Raw genomic sequence first — 15,928 nt, 5'->3', positions numbered from 1 at the left:
TGCGGTGCCTGCTGGGCCTGACAATTATGGGCATGCTATCTCTACCTAGTTATCCTGAGGAGCTGCTGCTGGTGGCTGGGAGTGAGGTTGGTGGGGGCTGGGTGGGAGGATGCCTTGGCAGATTGGGAGGGGGGATGCTGGAGTCTTGGGGAGAAGTGGGAGGAGTCTTGGGTAGGGGGGAGGAAGGGGCTGGCCTCAGGAGGTGCCAAGGGGAGGGGATCAGCCCCTGGGTGGTGGCAAAGGACTGAAGTGTGTTGGGAGAGGGGATGTTGGCTCTCTATACTGTCTGGAACAGAAGCTGCTTGGAGATCTAATATAAGCTTCCTGTCCCAACGTTCCCCTATTTTACAGATGAGAAGACTGAGGCAAAGAGAGAGATGGTGTTGCTGGGGGGAATTCTTTGACTTCTGGCCCCAGGCCCAGTCCTCTGTGGGAGGTGAGTCCCTAGTCCACCTCTCTCTGTCCCCAGGAGCGGACTTTGGACCTGCAACTGAAGATGTGTTCTCTGTGTACACAGACCCCTCTGTGGTCACAGCACACTGGTGTGGAAAGGCTTCTTTCTCCACCAAGTTCACTTCCTGCTGGGCTCCCCAGGCCCCACCTGCAGCTCCCTCTGTTCCTCCATCCCAGAACCAACCAGCTCAACCCTTTGCTCAGCCCTTTGTTGCCAGAGTAACAAGCCTTTCCTAGGCCTGGGATGCCAATAGGAAGAGTACTGGGTGTTTGGGGGTTTTTCTCAGGTAGGAGGACTGACACTGTTTGGTGGGGGGAGCAACTGTGGGGAGGGGGCTGGGCCCTGATTCCTAGGACTCTGCTAGCAGCCTAGGTTTCTGTCTCCTAAAACTCTGTGTCTAAGGCCTCAGTTTCTTGAGCATGTTGCCAGTTGGCACTGCAACCCAACACTTGCTGAGCGTAATTGGTGACCAGCTGTGTGACCACCCCCTGGACCTTAAGATGATGGAGGCTACTGGATGGGCATGGTTGGACATAAACCCTCCCCATCAACTTCTCCACACAACAGGACCTCCCGCTAAACACCCCCTACCCTTCTTGACATGTTTCTCCTTCCCTTTCCCCACAGAGGGACCCCAGTCATTCCTCTATAATCCCAACACCAGGCTTCCCTCCCTGGTACCTCCAACACTCCACGTGTCTCCCACCTCCCACCCTTTCTTTTCCTGACTTCACTTTTTTCCCTTGGTAACTCTCTGGAGTCTGGAGAAACCCTCTCAAGACTAGATGGTCCTTATGACCAAATCCTTCCTACCTTGGTGTCGTGCGGGGTGTCAGGCGGGGTCTCTGGTCCCACTCCCCACATAAGAACGCAGGACATGGTGAGGCCAAAAAGGAACACCCACGGAGCCATAAGTAGGGGAGTCACACCACTATATTCTCGCTGGTGGCTGGGTTGGAGACACAGGAAACAGGAGCCACACAATTCTCAACCCTCACTGCTCCACTTGCAGGCTCAGCCACCATCTCCTTGCTAGCCCCCCTTTTTTTGCTAGCCTAGCCATGGCAGTTATATTCATGGCCAATGGCTCACTGGTTACAGCTGACGGCCAACTAGCCACAGCTGATGGCCATTTGATCACAGTCGATGGCCATTTACTACCTGAGTCAGCACCTTTCTATGTGAGGCCGAGAGCCTGGAAACTGCTTTTTGGGGCTCTGTCCCCACACTTGGGCTTTTCAATCCCAGCCCCCCAGGGATGGGGATGCTGCCAAGGTGATGGTGTGGGCGACATCCTGGGGGACACTGAGGAAAGAAGATGAGAAATAGGAGCGGTCCCAGGACCAGCTCTAGGCCAAACTCTCAGGAGCCTCCAGAAAGGAGAGGGGGGTATGGAGGGGTGGGCAGGAAAGACTGGAGGGGAAGGCTGAATTTCTCCCCCAGTTGCAAACAAACACTATTTCCTGCCACCTGCCCCTCCCCCCCAGGTTGGACAGCACTAGGCATTATGGGTTAGAGGCTGGGCTTTCAGACAGACCTGGGCGTTGGCTGAGACATCACCACTTACCAGTGTGGGCCGGGGCCAGCAGCATCTGCAGCATCTGGGAGCTTATTAGAAATGTAATTTCTCAGGTAATATCTACTGAATCAGAGACTGAGGTGGAGCCCAGCATTCTGTGTTTAATAAGCTCTGGGAGAGTCCGATGCCTGCTGGAGTCTGAGAACCAGTTTTAGACTCCTCATTGAAAAACTGTGGATAATAGGACCTATAGCAACTCATGGTGACTGGTGGGATTTAACGATGTCCATGGAGGACTTACTGCAGTGCCTAGATCTTCAGAGCAGGTGCTCAGTAGGTATTTGTGGGATGAATGAAGGAGCCTTTAAAACAAGTCATGGAATAGAGTGGTGTGGTTTTTGTTCACTCAACAAACATTTACTGAGTGCCAGGTGGTTTTAAAGGTGATTCACCACAGTCCCTCACCTTGTCAGTTCACAATTGAGGGGGTAAACTGATGGTTGAGAAGCGACCCAGCTGAGGGATGTTCAGATGGGCTGAGGGAGCTCAAAGATGGAAGGAAACCATTGTTGCTTTAGATGCTTTCACACAGGCGTTCTTTTTAAATCTATGAAAAGTGCACTAGCATGTGGTCCTATTATACATACTTGCTGTGGGACTTTGAGCAAATCACTTGGCCTCTTTGTTTGTAGATACATTTCCTCATCTGCAAAATGGGAATAATAGGCACAGAGTTTTGTTTCAAGCAGCTAGCACAATGCCTAGCATATAGTAGTTCTGAAAGTTGTTAAATGTCGTCTTGTAATCCCCGCAGCAATCCCGTGCTGTAGGTGTTACGTTCATTTTTCTTTCAGTCTAGAAGAAGAGAAACATGTTAGAAACCTAGGCCAAGGTTAGTTATTGCAGCCTGGTCCAAACTGTAGCATTGAGCTCCCTGGCAGTCAGGGCACAGGATGAACTGTGCTGCTTATCAGGAGTTGCTTAATTTACACAACAAAAGGAGGCGATCCAGCTCTTAGGAGGATTCTGTGCAGGGCTACGCTCAGGCTGGCCCTCTCCACCTGCCCTCTCCCACTCCAGCTCCCAGCTGGGGGGCACGAGGTGCGGGGGCGTGGCCTGTAGAAAAAGGCAGAGTTGCTTCAGTGAGGGTGCACGTGAGTCACAATCCTGCTCGAATTCAAGGGGAGGGGACGTTGGCTCCCACCTCTCAATGGAAGGAGTGTCAAAGAATTTTTGGCCAATTTCTTTTTTTAAAAATCACCACATTAATCAAATCCCAAACTGTCAGAAACTGTTTATAATCAGAAAAGAGTTACTTTTCTCTTATTTGACAAACAATTATTTTCTCTTTCTGTGGCAGATGCCGTGCTGGGGAACAGGGTCCCTCCTTGCCTGAGCAGAAATGGCAGAGGTGGTGTGGGGGGAGGAAGGGTGGAGCACCACACAGAGGCAGGTGCCCTGGGCTCTGTAACTACCAGCTGATGACCCTGGGTCAGTTTTCTCATAAGTCCTAGGCCCCCTCTGCATTGATCACCCAACGGTTCTAGGACAGGGCTCAGCTGGTGCCTGGACACCTCTTGGGAACAGCCTGGGGGAGGTAGAGACAGTGGGGACAGAAACACAGGCTGAGATATAGGAGAATGGCTTTGAGGGATGGCTCACTCTTTGGATGATGGGGGGTGGTGATCTGTGGAGGCTGAGGCCCCCTGTCCCAGTAGTTTTGGGGGAGAAGAGCCCTGTTGCCCCACCCGACCTTCTCATGACCTCAGCAGCAGTAGACAGCAGGTTCTGGGCCAAGTTCCCTTCTCTACCATCTTGAAACTTCTTTCACCTCAGAACAAGGTAGGACCTCAGAGCTTTGGTTCCCTCTCAGGTTTTTCTTTTACCCCCGACCCTGGTCCCTCTTTAAGTTTCTGCCCAGCTGCACAAGCTGGTTTCTACTATGAACCATGGGCCAGCCTCTGGGGTCCCTTCATGATGTCCCAGCCCGCAATACCTATCTCTGCCCCCATAATCCCTATCTGTCCTCTTTGCCAGAGCACCTCTCACCCCCACCTGGCATTCTCCCTCCCTCAGTTTCCCATTCCTCCTGGCAGCTGCAGATGTCCCCCTCCTCTCCTTGCCTGCTCCCACCCTGTGTTTTCTTGCTGGGTGTTGGCATTTGGTGGATGGCCCTGGGGCCACTGCAGAGAGTGATCCAAGGCACTCAAATCGTTCTCTTTACCAGGTGCTTCTAGGCTGTGGGAAGACCTCATTGCCCAATCGAGAAGTTACCATGGAATCACCCTTCACCCCTGAGATTCCCCAACATCTCCTGTGTTGAGTAACAACATCTACCCTTGTTGAGTAACAATCCCATTTTTTGAGATCTTAGGTATTGACTCCCTGCCAGGCAGAGAGATCTGTCAGGACCTGCAACCCAAGGTCAGCAGCTTACATGTCCCTCTGTGTAGTTATATCCCCCCTACACATGGCCCCATCTTCCTGGATTATGGCCATATCTTTCATAGCTCTAACCTCACCCACCCTGTTCATGGCCTCCATCCCTTTTCTTATAGCTCCAGTGGTTTCTGACCAACTTCTCCCCAGGCTCCTTTAGGCCTTAACCATCTGGCATCAACCTTCTATTCCTATGTTAACATCAAGGACATCCCCTCCCCAGCAAGCTCAGGCCTTCAGTCCAATACGCCTCCCTTTACCGAGCCTGGCTCCATTGAATTCTCTATATCCCCAACCCTAAAAATCTGTTTCTCTCTTTTCCTAGTGTCATTCAGTTTCCCCTTCTTCATTCTCCTCTACCTCACCCAGACTGTGGACCACTTCTTCTGACCCTGTTCTCTACTCTCAATTCTCCTTTATCCCAGAAGCTGGCCTCATCCCATATTCCTGGAGGCTCACACTAAGGGGTCTCATCCTGGCCCTCCTGCTCCTTTCTTGCTGCTGGAGGGGCCAGGCCGAGGGGCTTGGCTTCAGTGTTGGCCTGCAGCTGGACCTGTGCCCTCCTCTCTGGTTCTCAGTCTGTTCCTTCTGCATTAGGAGAAAGGAGTGGTGGGGTCAGGCCTTCTGCTGAGGTGGTTTACCTTACCAACCTTGAGACTAGGTAGGATGGGAAAGTATGCTGTGTGTGGCTGGAGGGTGGGTCACAGCCGTTGACGTGCAAGGTGAGCTACTCCCATCCTCCAGCACTCTCTGTGTGACCGGAACACAGTATGGAAGTGTCTCTGGGTTGACCCATAGGCAGCAGCCAATTTGGGAGGGGGAGACAGAAAGTGCGGGGTCCCTGCAGGAGGGGTTTGCAAAGGGTGGTGGTAGGTGGTTGCTGCCTTATTTCTTTGGCTTGTCTTGCCCCTATTGGAGGGCGCCTTCCTGCATGGAGCCTTTGTTCTTCCCCTGCCCCTTCAACCCTGGCAGGTCTTCCTAGATGCTCTATGCAGCAGTCCCAGCCACACCGTGCGTCACTGCATTGGGGGCATCGTACCGCAACTCAACCGCATGGTCCATGGAAGGACCTCTGACCCTGTCCTGTCTCCTGTCCCACCTAGCTCACCAAGAGTGTCTGGCCCAGCAGAAGCTCAGGGATGATCCTGAATGACCTCTTCCAGGACCCAGACTCGCCTTCCCTAAACCAGGTCTGGGATACCCCGCCCAGGTTACTACAGAGAATATCACAGCCTCGCGAGTTCTAACGCATAAAGACAGAATGTAAGAGCCTAAAGTGTGACCTCTTCCTGGGGCTCTTTTCTGTGCCTCTTTCCTTCTCTTTCTCTCCTCTTCCAAATCTTCCCTGGATGGCAGATAATGCAGAAGTGGGTGGGACCCCTCCAGCCTGGAAAGTGGAGGGAAGAGCTCCCCTCACGGCCATCTCAGGTAATGGGGTCAAGGTAGCTTTTCTGTTTCTCCCCGCTTGCTTAGAGTAGAAGGGGTTCAGTTCCTGGACCATATTTACAATTTCTCTCCTTGCTCCCTCGTCCTGGGTTCCTCCTTTCCACCTTTTACTGCCTTCATTCAGGGTGTGGTTTGGTGGGACATGTAATAGGAATCCATCTTTGCAGAAGAGAGTATAATTCTAGAACATGCTGCCAGGAGGAGACTAAAGTTAAGGATAGAGAAGTCTTCCTCACTTATCAGTAGCTTCTTAGAGGGGGATTTTTTTTTCTCTTTCTTTTTTTGTTGTTTTTTTCAAAGCAAAGCAATTCCAGGCCTCTCAGCCTGGTCCAGCCAAAGAAATCCTAGGAAGTGGTGGGGCAGTAGTGAGACCCTTCATTCCCTCACAATCATGTTGTTTCTTTAAAGTCACTGGGTTAACTTTCCAATTCCTGGAGGCCCACAGCATAAGCTGGCAAACAGAATGGCTTGTTTTTTATCTCTGTGTCCCGGCCTAGAAAGAGGGAGTGGCTAAATTTTAAGGCTGAGGAATTAGGCTTACTGAATTTGTGGCTAGGGTTCCTATAGGGACTTTTTTTTTTATCTATTAGTACAGTCAAGGACTGGGGGGGAGGGGGCAGTTTCAAGTTTCACCTCCAACACTTCCAGTGTGCCAAAGCAAAAAACCAAAAACCAGAAAACAAAAAGCTTTTATTATAAAAATGTTCATAGATCTATACAAAAGTAAAGAAAATATATAACCCCCCAGGTACCCATCACCCAGCTTCAACAATCATCCACATTTGGCTAATCTTGTTTCCTCTATCTACCCACACTCACACATTGCCCCTCTTCCCAAACCCAACATTACTTTTAATTAAAATTTTTATTGAGATCATTGTAGATTATAATGGAGTTATAAGAAATAATACAGAAAGATCACTTACACATTTTCCCTAGTTTTCCCCAATGGTAATTGCTATAGACTGAATGTGTCCCCTCCAAAAAATTCATATGTTGAAACCTAATCCACAATGTGTTGGTATTTTGAGGTAAGGCCTTTGATTAGTGCCTTTGAAAGAGACCCCAGAGAGCTCTCTTGCCCCCTTCTACTATGTGAGGACACAGTGAGAACATAGCTGTCCATGAACCAAAAAGCAGGTTCTCACCAGACACTGAATCTGCTGGCGCCTTGATCTTGGAATTCCCAGCCTCCAGAACTGTGCGAGATAAATGTTTGTTTTTTATAGCTACCCGGTCTATTATTCTGGTACTCTGTTACAACAGCATAAACAGACTAAGACAGTAACATTTTGCAAAACGATATTATATTATCACGAGGATACTGACAACTCATACAATCCACCAATCTTATTCATATTTCCCAGTTTTGTACTCATTTTTGTGTGTATTAAGTTCTGTACAATGTTATCACCTGTGTAGGTTCCTGTATCCATGACAGTAAAGGAAATGAACAATTCCAAGACCGAAGAATTCCTGGTGTTGGTTGCCCTTTTATGACCACAACCACCTCCCTCCTACTTCTTCCACCTAGTCCCTAACATTTGGCAACAGCTAAAAATGTCTTCCATTTCTAAACTTTTGTCACTTCTAAAATGTTATGTAAATGAAATCACACAGCATGTAATTTTCTGGGATTGGCTTTTTTTTTTTTTCTGCTCAGTATAACTTGGTAATTCATCCAAGTTATGTGTATCAAGTTTGTTCCTTTTGATTGCTGAGTAGTAAGTCTTCTATGGTATAGATGTACCACTGTTTAACTCTTTTACTTGTTGAAGGACATTTGGGTTATTTCCAGTTTTGGGCTACTATGAATAAAGTTGCTGTGAACATTTGTGTATAGGTTTTGAAATGCTCAGAGGTACGGAATTAGCTACTATATTTGGGGGCTAAAGGTGCTGATTGAGTCCATCGTTGTTTCTAAGGGCTTTTCAGTAGACAGAATTAGGATATACTTTTTAATTTAAGCTAAAATATACCATGAGTTCATACAGATACTTCCTAATTTAATTCAAGACTACAGGGAATTTGCGTTACATCATTGATTTTAGATCTCCATGTCTTTTCTCCTGTGACAAAATTCCAGTTCTGGTACAATCAACATAATTGTTTTATCACAATTCCACCTATTCCTAATAATATTACTGCTAAATACAATTTAAGATTTTATAGGAGTTTTATTCTTTTAATGGCAGTTTTGTCCTTAGGGTAGATCTTTGGATGTACAGTTAAATCAGTGTGTTTTCAAGTCATTCAGAAAGTTCCCTTCTGTGTAGTTAGGCTACCAACTGGATATACATTTAAGTTCATTTGTTTCATTTTACTTTCAACTTTTAGGGACTGATTTTTAAAAATTAATTTTTATCAATCATATAAAACATACAGGTTTCCAAAGTCAAATGCACAAAATAGATTCAAAGTCCAGCCTCTTTCCCTTCATTTATAGTATGTAACTATAAAAATTTTTAAATGAGTTATACTTTCACTTTTTAAAAATATAAGTATTTATTTACATTTGTACCTCCCTACTCCCTTTCACAAATGTAGAGGGAATGGTTATACTTTCTTACTCCAGACTTTAGCAGGAAATCCTCTAGTGTTTAACCATTGAGATCCTTGAAAACTGTTTTGTAAAATGAGGGCAACACTATCCATTCTATCTGATCTTCCACAGCATTTCTTGGGAAGATAAAAGATGTGAAAACTATCAAACTGAAAAGTGATACACAAATATACCTGTTGACATTTTGGGAAAGCCTCAAGAGGCCTGAACACAATCTAGTACATTTTAAACAGGAAGAAACAGACGCTCACAGAATTGAGAGGATCTGCCCTAAGGAACATGGGAAACGAGCGAGAGCTCCAGTCTTCTGCCCTGCAGTCCAGGGATCGGATAAAACCACCGAGGCCTTCTTTATTAAAAATCTATACTCAACATACAAGTGTCTGTTTTTATAGACATGAATATCTTTGGAGGCCCTCGAAGAGGAAAAAGTTACAAAAGACCTCCAGGCTCAGTGAGGCAGTTAAAGCCCGGGAAACCACGATCGCCCAGAGAGTCCCAGGAGGGAACCTGGAGCTGGGGTCAGTGAGCCCCACCCTCACTCAAACTGGGAAGTTCTGGTCCGAGTTCGGAGGCGACAGAAAACATACAGATGCTGTGAAGGCACGAAGTAGGGAGGTCCAGTGAGGGGAAGCTGGACAGTTAAGTTAAAGCTGTCCCATTTGGCACCCCGACAGGGAAGACTGACACACTCAGGACTCCAGCAAAAGCCAAATGAAGATTCCGCGGGCAAAGAAAGGAGGCAAAGTCATACAGTTCGAAAGGAAAAATGGTACTGATGGGGACCCGTACGACTTCCACTGGCCTCAGCTCTAACACCCCAGCCGAGGGGAGGGGCAGTTTCTGCGGGCGGAAGCCCGCTATGGGGCAGGGGGCGGGTCAACGGAAATGACGTTTAGGAGCGCCAATAGAGCGGGGGAGGGCTCGTCTCCCCGCCCCCCCTTTGGTAGGGGATAACGGTTTCCGGTAGCGGTCTGGGTGGGACTGGGTAGAGGAGGTCGTGAGCCAGTGCTCAGTGACCTTGGCCTCCAGTCACGCAGGGATGATGGGCTGTGAAGAGTCGGAGCTGGAGTTGGTGGAAGGGGAAGAGGCCATGGCGGTCCCGGGGTCTCCCCCAGAACCCCGCGTCCCGGAGCCCGGAGCCCCAGTGCCCGAACCCGGCCTGGACCTGAGCCTAAGCCCGAGCCCGCGGTCCGAGAGCCCCAAACGGCTGAACTGCAGCCCGGGGCGGCGGAAGGGGCGGGCGGAGCGGCGGGGCGGGGCCCGCAAGGGGCGGCAGGTGAGGTGGCTAAAGGCCTCGCTGGCAACCTGCCAACGACCCCGCGCCTAGCTCTTCACCGCCCTCTCTGCTCCCAGGTCCGCTTCCGCCTGGCGCCACCCTCCCCGGTCCGGTATGAACTGCTGCCGGCCGTCGCTGCACCAATCGAGAAGCCCGCAGCTGTGCAGGACCTGGGGGCTCCCGCGCCGCAGAGCAGCCTGGCCCTGAGCCTTGAGTTGCAGGCCGCGCGGGCCGCAGCCGCGGGTCAATTCGATGCCACAAAGGCCGTGGAGGAACAGCTGAGAAAGTCGTTCCAGACCCGCTGCGGCCTGGAGGAGAGCGTGGCTGAGGGTGAGGGGGGCAGACGGCCTGCCGCGCGCGGGTGTGGGTGTGAGAGGCGCCGCTCACCTCCTCTCCCCCTGCCTTCTCAGGGCTGAACGTGCCGCGCAGCAGGCTGCTCTTCCGGGACCTGGTGAGCCTGCAGGTACCCGAGGAACAAGTTCTGAACGCGGCGCTGAAGGAGAAATTGGCGCTTTTGCCGCCGCAGGTCCGAGCCCCGCCCCCAAAGGTGAGGGACCTGGGCATGAGTCCCTCCCCCCCTTCTTCCTACTTCCGCCACAGGTTCTTTCCGCGTGTGTAACCTTTGGGCTCCAACTCCAACAGGAGCCACCTGGGCCAGGGCCAGACATGACCATCCTGTGTGACCCAGAAACATTATTTTATGAATCTCCATACCTAACCCTGGACGGTCTGCCCCCTCTCCGGCTCCAACTCCGGTCCCGCCCTTCAGAGGATACCTTCCTCATGCATCGGATACTGAAGCGATGGGAAGCTTAGGCCTGGAATTGCTAGTTCATATTTTTGTGTTAAAACTATTAGAATAAAGTGGTTTTGCTAACAAATGGAACTCTTCTTGAAAGCCTTAAGATGCGGTCAAACCTCAGGTTGGAAGTTGCCAAGAAGTCAAATTTTTGGCCTCTTTTTTAAAGAACTCAGTAATGACAAGTAGAAAACTGCCCAAATCAGGAGTTTAGATACCCTCCCCACACCTTTCCGACTTGTCACAGCTGCCATTTTGTTTTTGAAGACACTGCGCTTGTTCCTTTGGCCACTTTAACATGTAGGTCTCAGCCCACACAGTAAACTTCAGGGAAACCTTCCCTCATTCCCCAGCTCAAGGAACCTGCAAGGTAGCTACTAGCACACAGTTACTGAAATTACCTCCTCGTTTTCACCTTCAAGGGTCTTGCCCATCTTGTTTACACTTGACCTAAGAGTGCTCAGTATTTGTTGAATGAATGTCCAAAGCTTCAGGAACGCATGAAGCTGAAGAGCTTCCTGTTAATGAAACTGCCAGTCTGGTTCCACAGCACAAAAAAGGGTGAGTGGTAGGTCCATTCTAGAGCACGCAGGGGAGGTGGTCTGATTCAAGGTGCCTTTTTCTAGATCCACTTCAATTCCACTGTTAACTTCCAAAGTTAGCCTTCTGCCAAAACTTACACACACACACACACACCACACAAACCTGTCAAAATTTTTTTTTGCAGGGGTGGGCATAGATGGGCTCTTCAAGTTTCACATTAAAATTTGCATTATTCCTTTTTCTTGTCTAGGGTTCTGCATACTTGTGTGAAAATCTGACTAGCAATCCACAATCTTCCCAACGACTAAAAAACCTTGAGACCAGTTTGGGCAGAAGAAGCCCAGGTTGTATTGGAAGACACCATCTCTTCCCCTTAGAAAGTGCCAGACATAAGTGTGGGGGCCACTGCCCTAAACATCAAGTTTATTGTGCTGTTCTTACATTCCAAACCCAACCCCCTCTCCCAATGGGGGACAGCAGAGGGAAGGATTTTCACAGTACCAGCGTGCCTCCCTGCCAAGCTTACCCCTTTTAACCCTCAGTCCATTTATCCGTGGTCCACTGAAACGTAGCTAGGGACAAGGGCTGAGGAGAACAGGAATCTCTCCTTGGAAAAACAGGAGGAAGAGGCTAGAGAATTGGTACTCCCTACCTCTCAAGCCCTAGGAGAACAGAGATCTATAAACAGTCCATGCCATCCAGCCCACCGGGCTGGGGGAGAGGAAGATGGTGGTAACTCCAGTACAGTTGGGCTTGCTGCTTAGGTGCCAGAGGGAGGCTGGGGCAACAACATAGGAAAAGCTTTCTTTGCAGATCTGAGAAAGGAAACTTTGGAGCCAGAAAGGAAAGACTGGGATAATTTCTTCTTCCCCCAGATCCTTAGGAGCAGTGGGCAGCTTCTTCACACTTGCTGTTCAGGGGGCCACTTAGTGGCTGGGGGAACGGGCCTTGTGGAACAGGTACACAGGACGCTGGAAGCCTGAGAAGAGAGTGTGCAATCAGGAGGGGCTGGCAGGACCTCAAGACTCTACGGTCTGTACCCTCCACCAGGACCGGCCTCTCCCTCCCCCAACAAAAAAGCCAGCCTTACCTTTGGAGGTGTTATGGGGTGTGACCACAAGCTCATAGCTGGAGAACCCCACCTCTGGGGATGTAAGGTAGGAACTGAACTGCTCTGGCTTCAGCTGGATTCGGTAGTAGTTCTTGTAGATTGTTTCCTAGGAACAAGGACAGGGGACCATTTCGACTTGCTGCCTTCTCCCTTGGCAGAGTGATGCCCACCCAACAACCCAGCGGGACTATTCACTTTGTTCAGAAAGTCCCCTTTCTGCTTCTTTGAGGCTGCTTTGCCTCAACTAAAAGAAGGATATCCTGTAATGTCCACTGAAACCCCAACTCACCGTGAGAGTCTTTCTCTTGCCATAGGATGACCAAGGTTGGGGTTCCAGGACCAGAATGCCCCCAGGGCGTAGATGCCGGTAGATCCGGCGAAACATGCGCTTCAGTCCCTCGTCTCCCCAGTTCAGATGCACCCACTTGGTGAGGCTGAGGCAGAGCACCACGTCATACTCAGGTGTTTGGGCCTCCACCACCTCATCTCGATTCGGCACATAATTACCCTGAGGGAAAGAATGGGGGTCCAGGTCAACAGAGGCATTAAGAGAACCACTAGTGGCCTCCACACACCTCTTACTGTAGCCCTTGGCCACAGTCATCTGTGATACCCAAATGGTGCCTAGTGAGTCTCATTTTCTTGCATGCTATTGGTGGTAAACCAATCAAATATAAAAAGGGAACTTTAAATTTTAAAGTAGGTAAACAGGTAATTTTAAATTGAGCCAAGTGTCCATGAGATCTCCAAAGCTGGGATGAAACTGCAGAGAAAGAATGCTGGGGTTCCTCCAAGACCCTGTCCACAAACATAAGCTGAGGGAGTCGACATTATGCAAAGGGACCTAACCCAGATTTAAAAAGGAAACCCGTGGTTCCTTCCCTGTAGTTGGGACTGGCAATGTTTCAGGCTTGTTCTTTCTCTTCTTCCAGATAAGAGCCCCATCCCTTAGGAAATCTGTTCTAGATAAGCTCATTACCACCCTCTGAAAAGTCCATGTTTTTAGGCTTGACCCAACAAACTGCCAACACTATGGGGAACTATGAGCAGTCAAGGGATAGAAGCTGAAGACATGTTATCCCCCGCCCCGCAGAGGACTCTGACATTTCCCCATCCCACTATCTAGGGTCAATGTGGAGATGATCTAATGTCAAACCTCTTGGGTTCCTCACCACTGACACTCTTTAACCAACTCTGTATCTAATGCAAACAAGGTCCCTATCAAAGGATAGAAACTGTAAATATTAGCCACTATCCTAATCCTCCCACACCCCGAGACGTTCCATGTCTGACACCCATTCCTTCATTGCACCTTCAGTAGGTTGGAAGACAAGTTTTCAACTAGACCAAATTAGCAGCAGCAGCCTCCAAAGGAAGGTGGACTGGTTTGGATTATAGTTCAGGCTGGGAACAGGGCAAAAGGAGACCCCCTTTTGGGGCTAGTTGTCATGAGAAAAGAGCCCAGGTGTAGCTCTCATCTTTCTAGTTTATAGAGGGAGAGACAACCAGATGAATCAGTTGCAGATTCAGACCCTTTTCTTAAGGATCTGGTTTTCCTATCAAGAACTGCACGCACAGAAATCCCTCTGGTTCACAACCTTCCCCTGCCACATTCCCATTTAATCTCTTCATACCTGGCCCCTAACCCAACACCCTCTTACCGTGACGAAGACAACATTGTTGGGGAAGACTGATGTGTCTGCTCCATCCAAGGGCACTTGGGGTGCAGCGATGGGACCCCTGCTGGCTGTCAGTGAGGCTGGGAAGCAGCTTCTCTTTTGGACTGTCGTAGTCCCTTCTTCACTCTCTGCCCCTGGGTCCCCCTCAGAAGGCTGGGGTGGCAGTCGCAGCTCCTCAGACAGGTAGTGTCGGATGTTTTGGCGGGCCGAGTGGATGAGCCGGGGATCGATATCTAGGCCCACCATGCGGGATGGGCCCCATTTACAGGCAATGCTCAGGGTCAGATGGCCCACATTGCAGCCCAGATCTAGGACGTCCCGACCCCGAAACCACTCAGGCTTCAACACCCGAAGGCGCCCATCCTCACAGGAAGGATTGCGGTACCCATAGTACTTGGAATAATTCCCATACTGGAACTTGCGCTGTTGCTTTTTAAAGCCTGTTGCAGGTAGTGGGTGGACGTGGTGGCGGCTTCCCCCACTCCCTCGGCCCTTTTCCTTGGGACCCTGGCCTCCACCCCTAGCCCCTGCCTCTGACTTGCTGGAAGTCCTGCGACGTTTTCGATGTCGTGAGGAGGAAGACGAGGGTGCAGAGGTAACTGAGGCAGCTGGAGGGGTTGAAAGGGAGCCTGAGGGACCCTGTAGGGCGGATGGAAGGGGAGACACGACCTCATCCCTGCAGTTGATGGCTGTGTTGAGTTCATAGGGCTGGGGGGCATCCCGATTCTGGCCCCTGTGCCGCTGCTGCTGCTGTGTGGTGCCCTCCCCATGGAGTGAGGGGGTGAGGGGGGCTGTGGGCAGCAAGGAGTGGCTATCGTTCCCTCCAGTTGTTGCCTGCTGCTGCTGGTGGTGCTGTCCCCGGTGTCTATGCCGTTTCCGACCAGTCTTGAGTGGTGAAGCAAGAACTACTTGGGCCTCATCAGTGCAAGTGTTGAGACTGAGCGGGTCAGTAATATCTTTGGGGATGAGAATCTCCACTGGATCTCGCCCCTTGGCTGGAAGTGGGGATGACTTAGGGGTCTCTGCATTGAGTGCGCGGCTCACTTCCTCATCCAGGAGACTATTCAGGTTCAGTGGATCAAAGATATTGCCCCCCAGGAGGAAGTTGGAGGGTAACACAGAGTCACAGTCCGAATTAACCCGCCTGCGCCTCTTGAAGGCCGGATGTTTGAAGCCTCCACCACCTCCTACATTGCAGCTATTTCTCCTCTTGCCTCCACCTCCCCCAGGGGGCCGGTGGGGTTGATAGCCATTACGGGGTCGGGGCGGGGCAGGGGGGCCCAGTTCTGTTCCGCCCCCTCCCCGTCGCTCCTCCCCCACGTCCGGGGGAGCCGCTCGCCCGTGGGGATCCGACAAGCGGGCCTCCCCGTGCGCCTGGGGGCCGCCCCCTCTTTGCTGCTGCGACTGGCCTCCCCGAGGGGTGGATGTAGCACCGGGGCTCTCCGTGCCGGCCCCAGAAGCTGGGGCCCTGGCTGACTGTGCGCGCGGGCCCGGCCCCTGCTGCGTCCTGCCTCGGAGCTCCCCGGAGGCAGCCTCTCGGTGCGGTTGCACCGAGGGGCCGCCCCCTCCGCCAGACTCCTCTTTGAGCGGCGGTGGCGGGGCCGGCACCAGAAACGGCTCCTTCTCTGCCGCCATCTCGATCATTTCCTCCCCTTATTCCGTCCCAGTCGAGGGGGGGGAGGAGGGCCAGGGGGCTTAACCCCCCTTCTTAGACCCCGCTCCCTTCCCCCCCTCCTAAGTGCGCGCGCAGCTCTGCTCTTCTCGCCTAGTCTCGCGCCCAAGCACCTCCCCCGAAGCGCGCCCCACTCGCCCGCGAGACCACAAGATGCCCGCGAGACCCGAACAACTCGAGGAATCAACCGCGCGTGCGCCGACCCTTTCCTCCCCTACCACTACCGCTTTGCCGCGAGCGCGCACTGCTGGAGCGCGTTCCTCTCGTCCCAGAATCACGCATGCGCACTCTGCCACCACCCGGGTCGCGCGCGCATCCGAGTACGAACCAACTTAACGGCTCCGGGACTTTAAATATAGCCCCCCTCAACCCCCACAAAGAGCCCACCACCCCAAACTGACACCCTACTTCCCTTCGCAGCTAT

At 51.2% G+C, this 15,928-nt stretch overlaps 2 protein-coding genes and 1 long non-coding RNA gene across 5 annotated transcripts; 2 read left to right on the top strand and 1 right to left on the bottom strand.

Annotated features, from left to right (window-relative positions):
- The first annotated feature begins 313 nt into the window (after positions 1-313).
- Positions 314-9,320, top strand: LOC117024455 (uncharacterized). Of its 2 annotated transcripts, none has more exons than XR_004423455.1 (3): positions 314-436; positions 5,516-5,675; positions 7,281-9,320. It is a non-coding gene; the product is annotated as an uncharacterized LOC117024455 (long non-coding RNA). The 2 variants fall into 2 exon arrangements; XR_004423456.1 differs by lacking the exon at positions 314-436 and adding an exon at positions 635-740.
- Positions 9,321-9,373: 53 nt separating this feature from the next.
- Positions 9,374-10,581, top strand: PPP1R35 (protein phosphatase 1 regulatory subunit 35). Of its 2 annotated transcripts, none has more exons than XM_033109795.1 (4): positions 9,374-9,700; positions 9,778-10,030; positions 10,111-10,226; positions 10,343-10,581. In XM_033109795.1, exons 1-4 carry the CDS (start codon positions 9,464-9,466, stop codon positions 10,514-10,516), a joined length of 780 nt encoding a protein of 259 aa, XP_032965686.1. In that variant the 5' UTR covers positions 9,374-9,463; the 3' UTR covers positions 10,517-10,581. The 2 variants fall into 2 exon arrangements, with proteins under 2 accessions (XP_032965686.1, XP_032965685.1); XM_033109794.1 differs by having other exon boundaries at positions 10,111-10,247.
- An 857-nt stretch (positions 10,582-11,438) lies between these two features.
- MEPCE (methylphosphate capping enzyme) lies at positions 11,439-15,865 on the bottom strand. Its single transcript, XM_033110529.1, has 4 exons — positions 13,815-15,865; positions 12,443-12,661; positions 12,133-12,259; positions 11,439-12,021 (listed from the first exon to the last, which is right to left on the bottom strand). Exons 1-4 carry the CDS (start codon positions 15,474-15,476, stop codon positions 11,969-11,971), a joined length of 2,061 nt encoding a protein of 686 aa, XP_032966420.1. The 5' UTR covers positions 15,477-15,865; the 3' UTR covers positions 11,439-11,968.
- Between the last annotated feature and the right edge of the window lie 63 nt (positions 15,866-15,928).

This window comes from Rhinolophus ferrumequinum, chromosome 7 (genome assembly GCF_004115265.2).
Source record: "Rhinolophus ferrumequinum isolate MPI-CBG mRhiFer1 chromosome 7, mRhiFer1_v1.p, whole genome shotgun sequence".
In the NCBI taxonomy this organism is placed as follows: domain Eukaryota; kingdom Metazoa; phylum Chordata; class Mammalia; order Chiroptera; family Rhinolophidae; genus Rhinolophus; species Rhinolophus ferrumequinum.
Note: the sequence above shows the minus strand (reverse complement) of the source record. Positions and strands in the feature narration are given on the sequence as shown.

What these genes read in the sequence shown, in the direction of transcription:
- PPP1R35 (XM_033109794.1), top strand. Translation starts at nt 9,464, where the DNA reads ATGATGGGCTGTGAAGAGTCGGAGCTGGAGTTGGTGGAAGGGGAAGAG. An exon ending in GGGCCCGCAAGGGGCGGCAG is followed by an intron (nt 9,701 to 9,777) that starts GTGAGGTGGCTA and finishes CTCTGCTCCCAG; the next exon opens with GTCCGCTTCCGCCTGGCGCC. An exon ending in GGAGGAGAGCGTGGCTGAGG is followed by an intron (nt 10,031 to 10,110) that starts GTGAGGGGGGCA and finishes CTGCCTTCTCAG; the next exon opens with GGCTGAACGTGCCGCGCAGC.
- MEPCE (XM_033110529.1), bottom strand. Translation starts at nt 15,476, where the DNA reads ATGATCGAGATGGCGGCAGAGAAGGAGCCGTTTCTGGTGCCGGCCCCG. An exon ending in GCAAGAGAAAGACTCTCACG is followed by an intron (nt 12,260 to 12,442) that starts GTGAGTTGGGGT and finishes CCTTGTTCCTAG; the next exon opens with GAAACAATCTACAAGAACTA. An exon ending in ACCCCATAACACCTCCAAAG is followed by an intron (nt 12,022 to 12,132) that starts GTAAGGCTGGCT and finishes CTCTCTTCTCAG; the next exon opens with GCTTCCAGCGTCCTGTGTAC.